This window comes from Rousettus aegyptiacus, unplaced genomic scaffold (assembly GCF_014176215.1).
Source record: "Rousettus aegyptiacus isolate mRouAeg1 unplaced genomic scaffold, mRouAeg1.p scaffold_m13_p_6, whole genome shotgun sequence".
Classification (NCBI taxonomy): Eukaryota; Metazoa; Chordata; class Mammalia; order Chiroptera; family Pteropodidae; genus Rousettus; species Rousettus aegyptiacus.
This window is the reverse complement of record NW_023416309.1, coordinates 85752509-85772310: the sequence shown is the minus strand read 5'-3', so window position 1 is coordinate 85772310 and position 19802 is coordinate 85752509. Positions and strand designations below refer to the sequence as shown.

The 19802-nt window shown below is 36.1% G+C and overlaps 1 protein-coding gene across 8 annotated transcripts in view; it reads right to left on the bottom strand.

Moving 5' to 3' along the window:
• ACACA (acetyl-CoA carboxylase alpha) overlaps positions 1–19802 on the bottom strand; it is a 253317-nt gene that overhangs the window by 136178 nt on the left and 97337 nt on the right. For all 8 annotated transcript variants that reach the window (XM_036223376.1, XM_036223375.1, XM_036223382.1 and 5 more), the window contains 11 exons: positions 16821–16971; positions 15938–16041; positions 14131–14212; positions 13520–13665; positions 12692–12842; positions 11246–11380; positions 10742–10888; positions 10186–10374; positions 9426–9526; positions 8605–8693; positions 4124–4248 (listed from right to left, as the gene is read on the bottom strand). In XM_036223376.1, the coding sequence (XP_036079269.1) occupies positions 4124–4248; positions 8605–8693; positions 9426–9526; positions 10186–10374; positions 10742–10888; positions 11246–11380; positions 12692–12842; positions 13520–13665; positions 14131–14212; positions 15938–16041; positions 16821–16971 (1420 nt within the window). The remainder of the gene's footprint in view (positions 1–4123; positions 4249–8604; positions 8694–9425; positions 9527–10185; positions 10375–10741; positions 10889–11245; positions 11381–12691; positions 12843–13519; positions 13666–14130; positions 14213–15937; positions 16042–16820; positions 16972–19802) is intronic.

Below are 19802 nucleotides of genomic sequence, written 5' to 3'. Positions count from 1 at the left end.
GACCATGCTGGGATGAGAAAAATCAAACACAGTATGAATAAACCATTACTTCCATTAGTTTATATTGGACATTTTCTATTCAAATATTATTTTCCCCATTATCATTATTAATACTTAGAAAAAGACTGGCAATAGAAAATTATGTGTAGAGTAACCCTCTCAACCCTCTCCTGTCCTTGACCTAGATACAATGTTCAGGCCCTAAAAGAAACCACCAGAGAAGGAAGATCATTCTGTTCATCAGAATAACCCAAGCCAAGATACAAATGTCCAAAAAGAAGTTTAGGCCCCCCTACCCTGGAGATAGACTTCTTTTGGGCAACTGAACAGCCCAACATCACCATCTAATCCTGGTGAACATTTTCTAACAATGACATTAAACGATACCTATGTCAGCAGATGTTTTCTCAATGTAAAGAGGCTCATTAAATGAGCCTAACTGCTGATTTTGGGATTAAATGGTCACTTGCATAACTCTGCAGGCCCAAGTGAAAATTACTCAATAATCGTTAAGATTGGTACCACACAGTTATTTCTTGTTTTTATTCTTAACCTCGATAGTGGCTATCGACAGGGCATATTTCATATTTGCAGAAATACGACAAACATGCTTAAGTGTCAAAACCATAGCCAAAGTTATACAACTGACTGCCAGAAAAGCTGAATATATTCCAACTTGATCTTAGTATCCTAGCAATTCAAAATGAAAAAAAATGTGACCTAATGTGTAATGCAAGACATCAACTATTGTTCAGCTGGTTGAGGCACTAATCCCAATACCAGCAATGAACTGGTAGCTTCCTCCAGTCACAGCTGGGCTTTTGGACATTCCAGTGATGTCATGGGACAGGTTTAACAAGAAATTGTTAATATCAGACTTATTCAATAAACTGGGTTCACTGTGAAATACTTCTTTACTTAAACATTGGACAAAATTATTTACAGTCATGTTAAGAGGAGGTGCTTATCAGCATTTTAAATGCTCCCTGTTTAAACCAAACCAGAGGATCATAGGCATGGCATTACTCATAAGGAAGCATGCTTATATCATGTTCACGTGGACCATATCAGAAATATAATATTAATGAGGGGACGGCTACTCAAGTCAAGGTGGCTATAGGATATGTACTTGGCTATCCAGACAGCCATGAGGTTCTGATATTTTTTATTGGTACCAAGTAGCTTAATTTGGCTAAAGAATCTCCTAAATACCTCTAAGTAAACATAAACAGTGTTCTATGATTTTTTCTAGAAAATTAAATTTAAGAAATAAGAAAGAGCTTTTCCAAAAAAAAAATAAACTTACTGTTAGGCTTCCAGACTTTGTTTTCAACTGTGGCACAATATTCCTCCAAATGGAGAAAACTCGACAGGACTTTAGGGTTTTACTTGACATTTTGCTTTCCAGATAGGGTGAAGGATTAGAAGAAACTTGCTGGAGAGTCCTTCAGGGAAGTTACCCCCAGGCAAGTTATGCTAATAACTAGAGGAAATGAAGCCTTCCTTGGAGCAGCCCACATTCCTAACATTGATGCACTGAAGACCAATTTTCTTGATCCCTCCCTCTAGGTTCAAAAGCCCCAGAAATCATCATCTACATTCCTACTTCTAGAAAGCAGAGATTGGAATGCCAGGCACATAACCATCAATCAGGAAACCAAGGTAAGCAAAGAAAGGGAAACTAGCTGAGAGCACAAGCTGGGGAAATCAAATGCTACCACGTTCAGGTGATACCTGTAAAAGGCAGTGAGACCTACAGAAAGAGTCATCCAAACAACTAAAATTGCTTTTACCAGCTACAGCCATTATGCAGCTGTGGGGTTGGGGGTCTTGACCATTGTCCAAGAAGAAAAGAGGAAGCACACATCTTACATTCATTAACATAAGATAAAAAAAAAAAAAAGCACGTTTTGAACTTTCATCTCTGCTCCATAAGTCACTGTTGGCTGGCCCTCAGCTCAAGCATATCAATTAACTTCTTCATTTCCAAATCTCTAAATGAGGTAAAAACAGCTAAGATTCTTACTACATTTACTGAGTTGTTTTTTTGTTTTCTTTTTTAAGAAAAATGTGAAATGCCAAAATAAAGAAAAGAACAAATCCATCATTCTGGTTCACCTCTTCAACCTTCTTCCTCCTCCCCTACCTCCCCGACTTTCTCTCTTCTTCTTCCTCTTCTTCCTGTTCTATTCATCCAAACCCAAACACTAAAAAACAGCTCTTTTCTCCAAAGATCTCAGCTTGCTAGAATGAAAGTTTGGGTACTATTCACGCAGGTAAGAAGTAATCAGGATGACAAGGTGGAGAAAAAAGAAACAGCAGCAAGTCTGAGTCTCATTGGCTTCTGCCTGTCCTGACTGGCAAAAGCAGAAAGCAAAGCCTCAAACCAGTTCTCTGACAGGGCCCAACGCCTCTGCAGCACCCCCGTGTAATTACACACTTGAGTGACTGGACTCTGAAGAAAATTGAAGGCCTGAGCTCCGAACAGCTGCCATTTTCTCTCTCCATCACACCAGCGTGATTACTTGAGAAATGAACAGCCCCGGCTCAAAGCTACTCCAGAATTCTCAGAGGAAATATGGCTCCGTGTTCCAATAATGAGATTCTTAAGGCAAGCGTTACTTACAATCACTCCGCAAAAGGAGCGAGCCGGGCCCCTATATCTTACAAATTAGAATTTAAGAAACCTAGCGACAGTCTTGGACGATCATTACTCTTCTGCTGCTCCGAGGATTCTGGGCTTTGGTCTATTTTTAGTGCAGAAAACTGTTAAGTCCTTAAAAAGGTAATCATAATAAAATGAAAACTCACCATAATTAGCTTCCTTAAAAGGCAAATTCTACCCCATTTTAGGGACAAACTGATACATTCTTCTACTCCCTGATTATTACCCTTTTCTACCTGAAAGTCTTGGCTTTATCCAAGGAGAATTAGCAATCTTTGTATTAAAGTTTAAAAAAAAAAATCTAACTAGTCAGAGATTTCTTCCTTTTTTTGATTGAGAAAAAATATTATCAGCAAGGCGCTACAGATATCACTTCTTCGTCAAAACCTCCCACTTGGGGAAACTGAAATAAATATTACATAGTGCTGACATATATGTTTTTCCTTTCAAATGCATCTTCTGGTTTCCCTACCACCTAGCCATTCTAGGTAGCAAAGGTAATAAACACATCCTGTAATTAGATATTTTTAAAAATAAGTATTCTAAAAAAATGTTATCTCCTTGAGAATTAACCAGCTAGGCAGATAACTGAATGAGTGACACTATTGTTAACCAGATGTGAGGTAGACAGTTTCCCTTCATTCTGAACTGTGAAATAAAAAATAGCAGTGAAGATTTGTGGGTTTTTTCCCTTTGAGAAGAAATGATGGAATTAAGCTACCAAGAATAGTCTTACTGTCCTCTAATTCCCAGTACTAACTTGATTAGAAAAATCTATGAGTGAAGAACTTACAAATCATCTTTAAAAATCCGTAAGCCACAAAAATTCCATCCACTGTTCAAATGTACATTAGTCTTATTCACATCTACTAGTCTTACTTCTCATTCCCACTTCACACATAAGGACAAAAGATACTTCTACTACCAATACAATAACCTGAGCTTAGATTTCCATGTAAATAAAACAGAAAGGGACAAAAGAAGGTACAAAATAAATTTAAATATGTTTGGTAGGGGAGGAGCAATACTGGATTGCTAACAGTTGTTTTTTGCTCTTAAATTTTGGACATGATGGCCATTGCTGATATTCATGGAACACAAAAAGAGTTATAATGAAAAAGTACACCTGCTGGATAAGACTAAATTTTAAAGATACTTCCATGAGTGACAACAGGAATGAGGAGACACAGGGCTTCTCTAAGTAGAAGCAAGAGATCTGAGTTTCCGTGCATGAGCATGATTATATGCATAACAGGCAGAACAATCCTTTCCTGATGGGAGCACGTTCTTCCAGGTCAAGGACAAAGGCAGCTATGAGAAACTGTTAATCTACAACCCAAGCCCCACTCATCCCACAATTATAAAAGACAGAAGCTTTTCCTCTGACAACAGCCATCAGGAGAAATGCTTTTTCCTATCATCGACCATCCTTACAGTTTCTGAAAAAACTGTACTCACAATAAGCATTGTAACCAGAAGATTCTTCTTGGTGACTTGAGCATGAGAGAAGATATAGTTCAGTACAGTGTTCATGTCACTCTTGTTCTCCTCTCGAAGGGTGAACACACATTTGTCATAGTGACCTACAAGCAGCAAAAAGAACTGATAAATATCAGTGTTCATATTTATATGCCATTTGTTTCTTAATGTCTATAATTCACCTGATAATCAATGAGAAAAAACAACTTAAGAATTTTCTTGGAGGCATTTGTTCAGAATTAGCAGTGTGGTTTTGTAAAAGGAACACTGGACTAGGAAGTTGGCAATCTGGTTGTAAGACCCAGGCTCAAAGCCTAGCTCTGTTGCCAATTAACTATGTGCTCCTGGGGCAAATCACTTTCCCTCTCTGAGCATTCTTTTCACACACAAAATATCGAGAGGTAGGGGGAGGGTGTGCCTAGAGACTGAGGGGATGGGGATAACTCCAACCTCCACCCTTACTCTAAATTCTCTCTTTTAGCTTCCTGGAATGATTTCCTTAAAAGAGAAGGTTCTGCTGCTTTAAAAGAAATGTCAATGCCATCTTTTAAGCCCACACTCCAGCTTGAGATTCTGGTTCCGTGTCTGACTCACTGAAAATATTTCACCCTAACCAGAAGGAACAGTTTTAGCTCAAAAATAAAATGACACAAACTTATCAATATCCTCAAGGAAGATGGATGCCACCTCTGGAATCAACATATTCCACCAAAGTCCATGAAATAGTTAAGAAATGCCTAGGAATTCCTAATCCAAACTAAGGCACAGATCAAGGAGAATCTTGCATTAACTCAAAAGGTCTACAGGGAAAGTACATTTATGTATATTTTCACTGGCCTTTCATAAGGCCACCAGGGGCAAGTTAGTTTTGGCTAGGAAAGCTGTTTTGCAATAGGAGCATAATCTTCCGGTATACTACAGCAATATCTACCATGGGATATAAGTAATAGTCACTTCTTTAGGAAACAGCTTACCTCAGAATTAAATTTCCAAGTAAAGGAGAATTAGTGTTTGAGTAGTCTCACGGGTCAGAATTTTATAAATCATGAAAATACTAAAGAACTATTGCCTCAATTCAGATTCCATGTTGTTACAAACCGGAATAGTGGTGTTCAAACTGTATTACCACAGATTCCTAGAATGCTGAATACATTCAACCAGGGTAACTCTGCTTTTACCTGTTTTAAATATTAAAGATTGATTTATAATTTTTTTCAAAATGAAACTAAATATATTCAAAAAGCAATGGAGTACAATATCTAGAGAACTGCCTATTTCATAAAAGACCTATTTAGAACAAAATGAAAGCTGTTTAAAAATTGATTGTCCTATATAAATTTATATTTCTCCTGACCAAGACTTGGCTTTGAAGTGACAACAGAACTATATCTTGGTAATAGGAATTACTAAGGCCAGGGAAATAAAAAGAATATTTACCCGGGGCAGAAGCAGCAGAAACACTAAGCAGGAAGAAAGCAATGATACCAAGTGTTCTCTTCCTAATAACGTTTTGTTGTGAAATTTACATACAGGAGAATAAATAAACAGCCACGTAACTATTATCTATCTTAAATAGAACATTTTTAGTACCTCTGAAGGATCCTGTGTGTTCTTCCTCAGAAACAACTAAGCTGAATTTTATGTTAATCATTCTTTGGCTTTTCTTCACATTTATCACTAATGTATAATAGTTTCATTTTTCCTGCTTTTCAACTTGATAACAATGGAATCATTGTGTATGGCTCCTTCGGTAACTTGTTTCTTTCCCTTAACATTACGTTTTTGAGACTCACCCTTTTGTTCACCTGTGTACCTTGGTCCATCCATTTTCACTGCCGTATATTAATCCACTGTAGAAATGCACTGATACCAATAGAATTCAATGATCTATTCTACTTGTGTGCATTTTGGATTGTTTCCTGTCTTTTTTGCTATTTTAAACAATGCTGCCACAAATAGTCTTATATAGTTCTCCAAATAAACATGTGTAAGAGTTTTTTTAGAGTATATTATCTAAGAGTAAAACTGCTATGTTGAAGATTATACAAAAGCTCGACTCTATTAGATACTGACAAACCATTTTACGAAGTGGTTTACACTGGAAATTTCCACTTACCCTTATAGAAGCAGTGGAAGATGATGATGTGACTTTTTAATTCTTGCCAATTTCATTGTGGTTTTGGTTCACATTTCTCTAATTGGTAATAATATTGAACATCTTTTCATAAGTTTGTGGATCATTTGTGTTTCTCTTGTGAATTATCTTTTTATATCTTTTACCCATTTTTGTGTTAGGTTGTCTTTTATTTATTGATTCACAGCAGTTCTCTATAAACTCTAGATACTGATCCTTTGTTAGGTGTATGTTTTGTAAATATCTTTTTCCTCTTGGTAGCTTGTTATTTTCAATCTTTTTATGGTATCTTTTCATGAACAGAAGTTCTTAAGTGGGATCGAATTAATCAACCTCTTCCTTTAGAGTTTGCATTTGCTGTGTCTTATATGATAAAATCTTCCCTACCCTGAGGTCTAAGAATATTCCCCTAAAAAGTTAAGATTTTCCTCTTTAGCACATGTTTAAGTCTTTAAGTCATCTGGAATTGATTTTTGTGTGTATATGGTAGAAGTGATCTAATTTCTTCTTTTGGTTTTGTATAAATAACCCATTGTCTCAGTGTCATTTATTGAAAAGCCTACCCTTTCTTCATGATCTACACTGCCTGCTCTATTATAAAGTAAGTTTTCATATATGTGTGGATCTGTTTCTAGGCTATTATGTTGCATTGTTCTATTAATCTGTCCCTATACCAATATTACTATCTCTTCATTAATATAGCTTTATATTTAGTCTTGACATTTAACTGGACAAATCCCTCCACCTTACATTTCTTAGATACTTGTTATTGTCAGACTTCTTTCACAAAAATTTTAGAATTAGCTCGACAAATTTCATGAAAATACCCAACTAGGATTTTTATTAGAATGTTAACAAATCTACATATGAATTCAAGGAGAATCAATATTTTGAAAGTGTATATTCCAATCTAAGACCATGATATTTAGACATTCTATATTATTATCTGACTATAATTTTCTCTAAAAGAGGCTTGTACATTTTTTGTTAGATTTACTCTTTAGTATGTAATATTTTGATTTGCTATTCTAAATGGCATATTTTTCTAAAATGCTTTTCTAAACAACTGTTCTTTAAAAAAAACACATTTGGATGTTGTGTATTAACTTTTGTATGTAGCAACCTTACTAAACTTTAAATAATTTTAATAAGTATGTGGATTCTTTGAGGATTTCCAGGTAGAGATTGTATCATATCTAATAGTGGCAGATTTATTTCCTTACTCCTTTCTAGTCCTCATACCTTTAATTCTTTATCTTGTCTTACTGCACTGGCTAGGAAATCCAGTATGATGCTGTATAGAAGTAGTGATAGCAGGTGTCCTTGTCTCATTCCTAATCTTAAAGAGAATGCTTTCACTATCTTACTATTATGTATGATGTATCTATAGATATTTGATGGGGAACCTTCACATGATTAAAGAAGTTCCATTTCATTCTTCGTTTGCTGAGTTTACCATGAACAGATTTTAAATTTTGCCAAATGCTTTTCTCCCTATATCTTGAGATGATAACAATGTTTTTTCCTCTTTTAAAGCTGTTACATGATATATTACATTATTCGGTTTTTTCAATATTAATCAAGCTTGTATTAGTGGGATGAAGCCAACATGGTTTAAATATATTATTTTATACATTGCTGAATTCAGTTTGCTAATATTTACTTGAGGATTTTTGCTAGTTATGAGTGGCGGAGCCATCCTTTAAAGGATGCAAAAGGGAGCAAAACAGATAAAAGAAAATGTTAGGTAATATTTCAATTTTATGGTGTTTCACTGCCATCTTGTGGCAGGTAGCAACATCACAGGATGCAGCTTTAAAATCAGCCAGGGTGTTTCACATTTAGAGACTTTATACATCATTTAGTGAAGCTCTTCAGAGAAAGCCAGGGATAAATTCCACCTAAATGATACACTGAAAAGTAGTGGAAAATCTAAGCTTTTTTTTTAGATGCCTGTGGTTCAATCCAGGGATTAGATGCTGAGAGGCAAGCTCTTCGGATAGAGTTTCTCCATTTCAACCTAGTCATGATTCAACTCTTCCTATACAAGGTCAAGAAGACATCAACGGGGAATGCTAATCTCTACTAGAAAAATTATCTCAGCCCTTTCCGAGAAGCACGTGGATTCACGATTTCATCAAGCTGTGTTTTGTTGTTATTCTTTCCTTGGCATTAGTGGTATTATTGAGGTTTAGTTTTTACGAGAGCAGTGAAAGGAGGAAGGGTTTGTTAATGTCAAGTGTTAGTGCCAGGACAAATTGGCTCAGTGTTGCACAGTCCTACCCAGGAACTTTCTCAGATATAGAGTCCTCAGGAAGAGGCTTACCATTCTGAAACTGTGTCTCTACTCGCAGGTATTGTCGCAGCAGATCCATCACTACAGCCTTCATGTGGCCTCGGATGCCACTTCGGTATCTAGGCAAATAGAAACAGTCCCCGCTGAAAAACAAGCTTATACTCTTAAATAATAGATTATTAAATAATAAACCCAGAGCCCAGATTTAGTTTCTAGACTGTCTACTGAACTGCTTTCCTTCTGAATATATGGCAGGATACGGGCCAGCCTAAAATCAACTAACCAGATTAATTTAAATCCCAAGCCTAAAAGAAATCTGGCTATAGATAAGATTTTTTTTTTTTTTTTGTAAAAGAGAAAAAAAGGACAAAACAAAACCAAAAACCACATAATAGCCCTAACTCCTTGGTTCAGTTCCCACTGCTAAGTAGAAATGATTACCTCACCCTTGAAATGGGTAAAAGATATTTGAAAATTCTGAGTATCTTAAGGTTAAAAATATTCTGTGAATATTACTTTAGTCCAATTGTTGGCTTCATCGGCTAAGAAGAAATGTCCCACTAAGCCCTGTGCCAGAAGAAACATTAAGAGTTTCATCAAATTTCAAGGAAAAAAACTAAAATTTCTGTGCCTTAATAATTGACAGAGAAATATAGAATAGAAAAAAGTCATCACAAATATCGAGTATAAGAGCCCATCATTCTAAGATATTTAGAAAATATAAGGTATTTTCTTAAATATAACTGCTTTCTAATTTCTCTAAGTCAAACCTGAAGTAAATCTCTGACTACTTAGAAGGAAGAAGGTATGGGGATGAACAGGTCTGAGAATCTGGAGTCACATGTAACTACCTCTGTACCAGTTGGACAATGCTCTGAGTGTTCATGAAGAAGACTTCTCGTTCAGATTTCCGGTTCAAGGTAGCTGCATGGCTATCTAGGATGTTGGCAATCTAAAAAAGCATAAGAACGTAAAAATGAAGCCCAACCCAACAAAGGGACCCAAGCATTAACTTGTATAGCACCACTATGAATCTTCTTAATTATAACCTGATTATTTCTATCTTTCATATGTTGGGAGTTTCTAGAAGTTACCTGGCATAGTTTAGGGGCTTGTGTTAAATAAGCAAGTAACTTTAATGTCTTTTTACCCTTTCCCATATCAACTAATGAGTACATCGCAAAAACTACCAGAGGCCATGACAGGCAAGATATCCTTAAGGTCAAAGTTCAAACTTTACTCTCCACTTCAATCCCTATATGTAAACTTGTTTTATATGCAAAGGGTAAACATGCTACTGAGGTAGGAAGGAAGTCTCTGATATAAGCTGCAAATATCCCTCTACTTTAAATTTACAAAAATACCTCTAACAGCCCCAAGAACAGACTTCTATGGAATACGTGGCCAAAATGCTTTCCTCATAACCACAGATACTTTGCATTTCAGGTACAGTATTTTCATTATTGGGCTTGTACTCTGAGGCAGTTTTGTGAAGGGCACAATGCTTAAAACTGCAAAAGCACAACATCCAGATAGTAAGGAAGAACCAAACAGGAAGAAATCCTATAACATGAACTTCAGTAGAAAATGATACTGTTACTCTATAGATACCTGCTGGCTGGGAAACTGACAGAGGACTGACGTGATGTTGCTGGCATACTGAGCCATTTCCTTCTTGATAGACTTCTCCACATTGGGAGGGATGCGGCCAGAGACACTGGTCATAATATCTTGCAATTCTAGGAGAGGTAGGGAGGGATCTCTGAGGGTCTTCATCAACCGCTCTACCCAGTCTTTTACCTAAGAAGAAGGAAATAATTAAAAAGGATCCAGATAAAATTAACACAATCCCCAAAATAAAATATTATCTAAATTCGCTATTGTACAGTACTTATTTTGAAATGTCAATATAAGCTTCTAACACTGTCCGTGTTTTCTGGTTTAAATCCCAATTAAATGTGAAGTCAATGACAGAGATAAGAGGCAAGGATTTAAAAACTTCAAATCTCAAGACTAAAGGTGAAAGAGGTCCAGGCCAAACAGCTTTCTCCATCTCCCAAACCCACCTCCCCCTCAAAAAAAATCCTTATGCAACTTTTAAACTACCTTGGAGAACGGGTACCTTACCTTATTTGTACATCCCTTCCCCAAGAGAACTGATTCATACCCTGCTGCTAAAGAAAGGATCTGGAAGGCAGTATCCATTCATTACGTTGACCAGATTATCCAGGACATAGTGGAACACTCGATGGAGCTTTTCGCCTCTGAGTGCTGTGCTCTGAATCTGTGGCAGACTGCCTGTGTGAAGCTCAGCCTGTCAACCCCAATGAGAAATCAAGTCATCCACTACTTTCTATTCAGGGTATAAACACACCACTGCAAGTTGTATTCATCATTCAAAATCACAACATCCTTTCACCAGACCCAGCTACAAGCAGAGAAGTCTATGGAGGAAGCATCATGAAAAAATCATAGAATCCTAGTATTGGAGTACTCCTATAAACTCTAGTTCTATAATACTATAGGCATAAATACCAGGCATAAGATCAGGGGGTGGGGAAACCCTAAGAAAAACTGGCAAACCAAGCACTGAAATCATTCGCCCTTCCAAATTATCCCTACCATGTAATCAGCTCTTGGAGAGCAGTATTAAAAGTACCTTTCTACTTACCTGCTGGACCTTGCTGGGGTTGTCCAACTGCATTTTAGCTATTACACAGCCGGGGTCAAGAGCTGCTCCAGGCCGCTTGACATAATGAATACAGCCAGACTCTGCAGCTGTTAAGGTCATTACCATCTTCATCACCTACAATAAAAAATAAATAAAATTAGAGTTTGACTTCTCTTTACACAGAAGAATAATTTAAAGAGGTTGGTTTTTCTCTCAACGTCTAAATTGGATTATATATCTTATTTAATCCAGGAAAATGAGAATCTCCAAGAGACTACCAAAGGAGCCAATTAAAAAATCTCTCAGAACCTTACTTTAGGTTAGATTAATGACAGCTACTGACATTTCCTGTTTCTAATGTTTAAATCCGTTTTGCCATAGTTTGTGTTTTTACTTGTTTTGTACATTAGAAGTAACAAACAATTTAGCCTCCTCATACCATGGATCTACATGCTCACTCTGTCTACTTAAGATATCCAAACTAAAATCTAAGGGTCACTCTTTACTCTTCTTTGTCTCTTATCTACCAATTATGAAGACTAGCCAAACACATTTTTTAAAACTCTCTCAAAAATCTTCCCTTGCCATCTCTTTGCTTTAGGCCCCCATCATTTCTAATCTAGAGTACTATAAAATCTCCCAACAGATTTTCCTATCTGCTATACACCTCCAACAAGGTCACTAAAAGCAATCATTCTAGAGCCCAAATCTTGTCATATCACTTTTCCGTGTAAAATCCTTCCATGACTCCTCACTACCTTGAGGATAGTCTAAGCTTCTTAGTATGTCTTATAAGGTCCTTCATGATCTCGAATTTTGATTACCTAGCATCTTTGCTTGCCATTTCCCATTAAACCTTAGTTCATTCTCAAGCAATACCAATATGTACTTGCAGTTCCCTGAATATACGATACTTTCTTGCTTTTGTGCCTTTGTATATGCTGTTCTTTACCTTTAAACATTCTTCCCTGCCCTTCTTCACCTGGTCCATTACTACCTATCTTTCAAAACTAAGATCAAAGTACCCTCTTTCAGGAAGTCTTCCCTTACTATCTAATCACATGCCCCACACTGGTTTGGGTTAGGTGGCTCTCTGTACTTTGTGCTTGGCTCTATCAAAATTCATATTTCATTACTTGTCTATTTTGTGGCCCCACTCTACCTACTTTTCCTGTATAACCAGCATGTAACACAATAACACTTTAAATGCTATTGTCTGGCATCTACTTTTAGAGCTAGAGATTCATCATCAGTCAAAGGAAAACTGTGAGCTTTTCATTTGCTGTTAAAATCTTAAGGTTCATAACCCCAACTAAACAAACTGAGCCTCTCTCCTTTCTATTTTCTATTTCCTTTCTGTTACTCTTGAGTTCTATCTAGTCCACTCCAGCCAACTCTTTTCCTACCTTCCCTCCCATGACCCAAAAGCCCAATCACCACCCTGACCTCAATCTCAGCATAGCACTGGCCAGAAAACACATGGCCTCCATCCTCCACAATGTACTGTATTAACTTCCCAGCAGAAGGTGAGCGCATCACTGAAGGGTCATTCTCTTTCTCAAACACACAGGTTTTATTGCCAATTGTGATACGATATCTAGGAGATAAGTGGGATTACATAAGCCAATAAAACACCTCAGGTTCTAAAGGAGAATAGCAAAATAATAATAATCTTTAAAAAAAATCTGAAAACTTTATTCTATACACCCACACACACAATATTCATTTCATCCTTGTTTACAATGCCAAATAACCAAAATTTCCTTCAATAAGGGTCAGATTAGATAAATTATACTATATCCAAGGCAATGTCCTAATAAGCACTTTACATATGTTAATTCATTTAACTGTCACAGCAGCACTGAATGATTGGTGTTGAACAGTCTACAACATATGTTAAGGAAAAAAATAAGGTACAAGACATTATTTTTATATGTGAATGCATTTAAAAGAAGAACATAGTATGTATGGATATGTGACTTTGTAGGTCCATAAAAAATTTCTGCAAAAATACATAAGAAACTGTTAACAGGGGTTGCTTATGCAGAGGGGAACTTAATTTTCATCATCTATTAGCCACATTGGAGTGGCAGAGAAACAATGTTTTTTAATGTAAACACTTTTTGTACTCTTGAAATTTTTGTTAAGTGCATGTACTGGTTTTTAAAATTAAAATAGCATACCAAAAGACCTTGAAAAATCCCAAGAGCTAGTGACTATTGAAAGGAAAGTTTGATAAAATGACCACCAAATGGACTTCAAACAGCCACTCACCTATCCACTTCCTCCTTCATGTACGTGGTATAACTGCTGCCATCATAGGACAAGAGGAGCCCCCCATCACTCAGCCGATGCACATCTACTTCTACACATGAGCCGTTCATGATCACCACATAAGAGTTAGGGGACTGTCGAGTTACCTACAGAAAACAAGAACCAAAAGGGACAAGTCAGTGTCCCTCCCAGGTGGATTCCCAGATAAAATTTAGTACCTCAAAAATATAGGTAAATTATAGGTAAAAAAAAAAAAAAAAATCTGTGAGAGAGAAAGGAAATTCATGGCATTGATGCTCTTAGCCTTAATGTCTGTGGGCATGGCTCAGCCCTGCTGAAAGCGAACAGAGTGACCCTTAGATGCTTCTCCTGGTCCAGTTGTCCTCTGTCTCCTTTATGTCTTGGCAGAATATGTGAAGTTGAGAAACAACTAAAACATTTTCAGAAAATCATCAAATACTGATTCAGGCTATTGACACAAATAATGGCTGTAATTTCACTAACACCCAGCCTGCAATAAACCAAAATTGCCCTCTATCTTGACCTAAAGGAACCAAGCTAATAAAAAAAGATAAAAAGTAAGGTATAGGCTTCAGTGGGGTTCAACATACCTTAAGTACATACTTGGCTCCCTCATAGATAAGTTCAACATCTACTGTATTTAGAAGTGTATGAGCAGGAAGGACTTGACCCCTGAAAGAACGACAATGTGAGAGAAACTTCTGGAGAGTCCTAAAAGTTTATAAGGGAATCTCAAAGCATTTCCTGGAATATCAAGACTGAAAACAACCTAAAGGACCATCAGTAAGGAACTGACACATAAATTATGGAAAAAATATATATATAACAGAATATTATACATCCATTAAAAAGATGACAACTTTTATGTACTAATATGAAATACTCTCTAAATATAGTGTTTAATTTTTAAAAAGCAAGTGAAACTGTGTAGAACAGTTCCAGAGTATGCTAACACTTATGTTTTAAAAAATTAGGAGGTGGGAGGAAACAACTCTTACATGTATATGTTTATATAAATTTATAATATGTCTGGAAGGTTACAGAAGAAACTGGTAACATCAGTTGACTACAGGGAAGAAAACTGGGTGGCCAGGGAAATGAGGTAAGAAGGAGACTTTTCACTATAAACCTTTCGTGCCTTTTGAATTTTGAACCATGTGAATATATTACCTGTTTCTAAAAATAATAAAATTAAAACTTAAAGGAAGAAAAAAGCCCCAGTGTAACCAACCCTCATCCTCTCCTATCAACTGGGATTTTATCTGGGATTTTAAAAAAATGCAGTAGAGCACTGCTGGATGAAGAGGAAAGGGAAGGACAATGCCAAGCAGGGAAACATTATCAAGAAAGACTTGATGATAATAGAAAGAGTGAGTCATAAAGCAAGTGGAGCAAGTTGTTAATAACTGGTGAATCTGGATGAAGAATATAGAGAAGTTGTGTGAACTATTCATGCAGCTCTTCGAATACATAAAAAATAATATTTGAAAGGTAAGGGAGATTGTGAAGGAGATTCCATATGACATTTATACATTAATAGGGAAACCATTTAACTAGTTTACAGAGTGAACACTGAGCGATAATAATTAGTAAGATTGGACTAGTAAACAGGGGCCAAAGTATATAGGGAGTTGAAAGTCACATGGAAAGATTTAGATTTGATATAGAAGGGGAATGTGAGCTGCTGAAGGTTTTAGTGCATGAGAGTAACAAAGTGAAAGATATTTATCACAAGACTTGAATAACTATGAAATCTCAGTTCAATTTTTAAAATTTCTTGCTTTCAGACACCTCAAAAGGGAACTGATGATATAAGTCTGCAACACAGAAGGAAATAAAATGCCTGTAATTAATGTGCTTTAAAATAATTAGTCCTTTGGGCTTTTCTCCAGGGACTCAAAAGCAGAGCTAAGTCTCCAGAACCAGTGTTAGAAATTAGTTTAGCCCCATACAGTCTGATCCTCTACTTGAAAGACTCATGAGTTCATCCAAAATATCAGCCTCAACTATTAATTCCTGAAAGATGTTGTAGGTAATATTTAAAATATTCAGGTTTCAGTGCTAGAGAGAAACACCAGATTTTCATCAGTGGGGTTTGGAAAGATTTGATGCTTGTACTAGAGAGAATGCTTACTTCAGCAGAAATCCAGTTTTTAAAAAGCAATCCATTCCAACTGTGGTATAAACTAAATTCTAGAATCTGCAGTAGAGTCCCAAGGTAATTAATTTATCATAAACTCCTACATTCCTTCCCTTCCCTGCTTCCATGGTCAGTGAATAACAGGTGGCACTCACAAGCTGCCAGAAACAGAAAGAAGAATAAATGGGTCTTTGAACTTTTGTTCTGTACTGAGGACCATTGGTGAGCTTGCACAGCCTATGAGAAACAAAGCTTACCTTTCTAAGGAGTGAAGGAAGTTAGAGATGCTATTTCGCAGGCTCACATCAGCCACATGGAGAGCCCCACAGACAACTCCCAACATGGTATCAGGTCGCTCTGCCTGAAGGGAAGAAAAAGAGGGCAGATTAAAAGCACGGTCACTTGGCACCATGGCCTCTCAATTTAAATTAGGCTCAGATTTGCTGTGAAGATACAGCTAGCATTGAGAATCTTCATCCTTATTGCCCAAATGCTTTTTGAGATTAAAACACATTTACTTTTACAATTTGAAAAGAGGCCTCATTTGAATAGAGATAAAAACCATCTTTCCCTTCACTCTCCCTAAGATTTCAAAGAGCAGCTCAAAAACAAGCTTTTGTCAGAAATTAACTCATAAAGGCACAGATTTAGCTACTGATAATTGCAAAGAAAAACATTATATAAGCAAAATTTGGGCCTTCAGATAATTTATATGAATCTAAGGATTTTATATAAAATCTTTGGTAATTTAGAATGGCCCAGCAATTTAAGAATAATGGGTAACTGTGGATTTATATGAGACTCCCTCATTAGTAGTTGGTAGATAGATATAAAAGTTGGTGGCTCTGAGCCAGATTTAACATCAAGTGACGAAAGAGAAAAGATCTCAATCCCTGTATACTTCTCTTCAAAAATAACCCAGGAAGTAATACTAGAACATATAAAATGACAGTGTAACACAGGCACAAGAACTCTTACAGTGCTAAAATTACAATGACTTCTGATTTTTTCCAAGTAGATCAAGAAGCATTTACATTAGAATCAGATAAATTTTATTTAGTGATATAGAGTGATCATACTACAAGCCTATAAAAACCCAATCCCAGAAGTTATTTGTGCAAATAAGAGAACTATACACACCTGTACTTTTTCTGCTATCAGTCTGTCCAGCCAGCCAGTGTCAATTCTATTCAACTGAAAGCTTTCAGTCTCCAACAATTTGATCAGGTATTCAACTGTAGTTCGAAAGTCACCCCGAATAGATAGCTCCTTCAAAGCCACCACCATGTTTCTGGGAAAAGAACAGAAGTGGATCTGTTTCAGCAACAAACATTTTTCAATCGTCTTAAAGAATTGTTTCATTCCTTTGGAGTCTTAAGAGAGAGGGGAGAAGGACAGACAATTCAAAGAACAAATGAGGGTGCAAACAGCAGTATGCTCATTCACATGCATTCCGAATAGGATAATTTGCAAGAAGTCAGTAAACTTAAGAATTCTGACTGATATTACCATAAGTGCATCAGCAAATCACACATGCATTTCATTATATGCAGTACGGAATAAATTATGTGCAAACCACCCTTAGCTATCACTTACTAAGTCTACATCACTCCAGTCATTTATTGCTGGCTAACTAGAATTAGAGCATAGTTCCCCTCTCCTTACACCTTATTTATTTTATTAAAGCATAATTTATATATAGAAAATATACTTATTTTAAGTATACTGTTCAATGAATCTTGACACATTAATAGCTCGATTTGAAGGTTTCCAAACAATAAGGCAACTGGCTGGATATTGTCACGTATCAGCCTGCCACTTCACGTGAGAGCATTTTAAGTTGCCTTTCAATGTCTGTGGAATGACTTGCTTATTACTTTTTACTTCCCAATTAAATGTCAAATGATCTAACCTTAATAGAATTTCAAATACTATGGGTTTTTTTTTTTTTTTGTATATTTCTGCCAGTGTCTATCCCATACAAAGCAGGTACTTACTTCAACAAATACTTATTATGCACCTCACAGACTCAAGACACATAGTATGCTGATAAGAGAGAGAATATAGATATAATAATTGCTTTTAAGATATATGGTAGACTATCACTGATGCCAGTAGAGAGATATAAACAAAGTGCTACAGAGGTTCTAAGAAGGAAGAAAATCACTTTCTAATGATTTCATGAAGACCGTAGATTCTGATATGGAATAAAAGTATAGCTGGGAATATGACTGTGATAGGAATATTATTCCAGGCATTCCCTCAGCCTAGAACATTATTCAGTTTCCTACTTCCACCCTCCTTTTTATATCCTCTTTCGGCCTGGCTTATTCCTATATACTTTTCAGATATCAGTCTAGATGCCACTTCCTTCTGGGAAACTTTCCCTGGCTCTCTCTAGACTGAGATAGCTGACTCAGTTATATGCTCCTATAATACTTTTACATAATCCTGCTAGCATAGAGAGCAATTTATAGTATCGTGTTTAATTGTTTGCCTTTCTTCCTCTGGATTCTAAAGTTCCATGAGGGCAGAGACCATGTTTTGGTCCTTGTTGCATTGCCATAACCAGTAGATTTTCACCAAATATTTTTTTTAAGGAATTAATCAATAAATGGACAGAGGGAATATCAAGAATAAAGGGAAAGAAGGAAGAAAATAGGAGTGTTCAGGGAACCTCATGAGTGAAGCAGTGGGTATCAGGACAGGAGCTAGTGGCAAACCCATTTGTTTAACAAATATTTACTGAACACTTACTATGTTCAGGGGCTAGAGCAGCAATTAAACAGACGTGGTCCTGTTCTCATGGTATTTAGATTACAATGCTGGAAATATGGGTTGGGGATATTCTAGAGAACAAGAATGTCATGAATGTCATGAATAAGAAAAAGAATATAAATAAGAATAAAAATATAAAATATTAAGAATGTTATGAAGAAAGAAGAAACAATCTGTGAACTGCAGAATGAACTTCTGGCATGGTGTCAAGAAGCAAGCTTACTGTAGAGATTATATTTTTAATATGCTAAAAAGTAACCTAGTTAGCTTTATACCTAAATTAGAGAAATGTACAGAGCAAGTTAGGGAGAGCAAGGCTTCTGGACCAAATTGTAGGATGTGTCCTTAGTAAATACTCAGTGGTCTGCCTGATGAAGACTGTAAACCTAAATACCAATCAAAGCCACTTTGAGACTGTAAATGAGTGAGACAGACTAGATGGGGGCCATGTGCACTGGAGAGTTCATGTTTCCTCGCAAAGAAGCAGCCACACAAAGCTTTAGTAAACTTTTGCCAAGTAGAATATAAATCCAATGCTGTCATTATCATCCCATTTTTAAAGAGAAGGCAGAAATCCATATATTTATTTTCATCTCCCTATTTTTAAATATTGGCAATTTTTAAAACATTAACAACTGTGAGCCAATCAAACACATTTGTGGCTGTAACTAGCTGGCTGGCAAGTCACCAATTTAGAAGCTCTAGCATAAACCTTCTTTACTTTGGCAAAGCAGGATTTGACTGTGAAAGAAAAAAAAAGGGCGACTTTATATCAGATGGTTTTTGGGTAGCATTGTTTCAATTTTGCAGAACCCCATTTATAGTTTTGAATAAATGGAAAGAATTATAGAGGACAAAATAGAAAAAAAAAATTGAGACTTTCCTACTTCTAAAAACATTATTAAAAACCAAGATTATTGATAAATACTTATTGATTACTAGCCTATGTGTACAGTCCAAAGGTCAAGGAATGGTATTAACTGCTTGGTATGAAAAAACAGAAAAAATTGTGGATAAATATTCTAAAATATCTAAACTATCAAAATTACCTCTTAGAGCCCTACTTTTTAGGCAAGCAAAATTGCTATTAAGTTAATATTTAATGTTTATGTTTAATATTAACCAATAACAGTAATGATATACCAGTTACATTCAGATAAGCTGTGTGTATATTTCATAGCATAATGAGATCTCTATGAGCAATGGGGACAGTTCCCTTATGCCCTTTGCATAAAACAAGTAGTTTAATTTTATTATTTTAAATGACTACAGGACATTTACAGCAATACCTTTATTTTAATGACTAATAACAGATCTTATTTGTGATTTATATGATGCTGAACT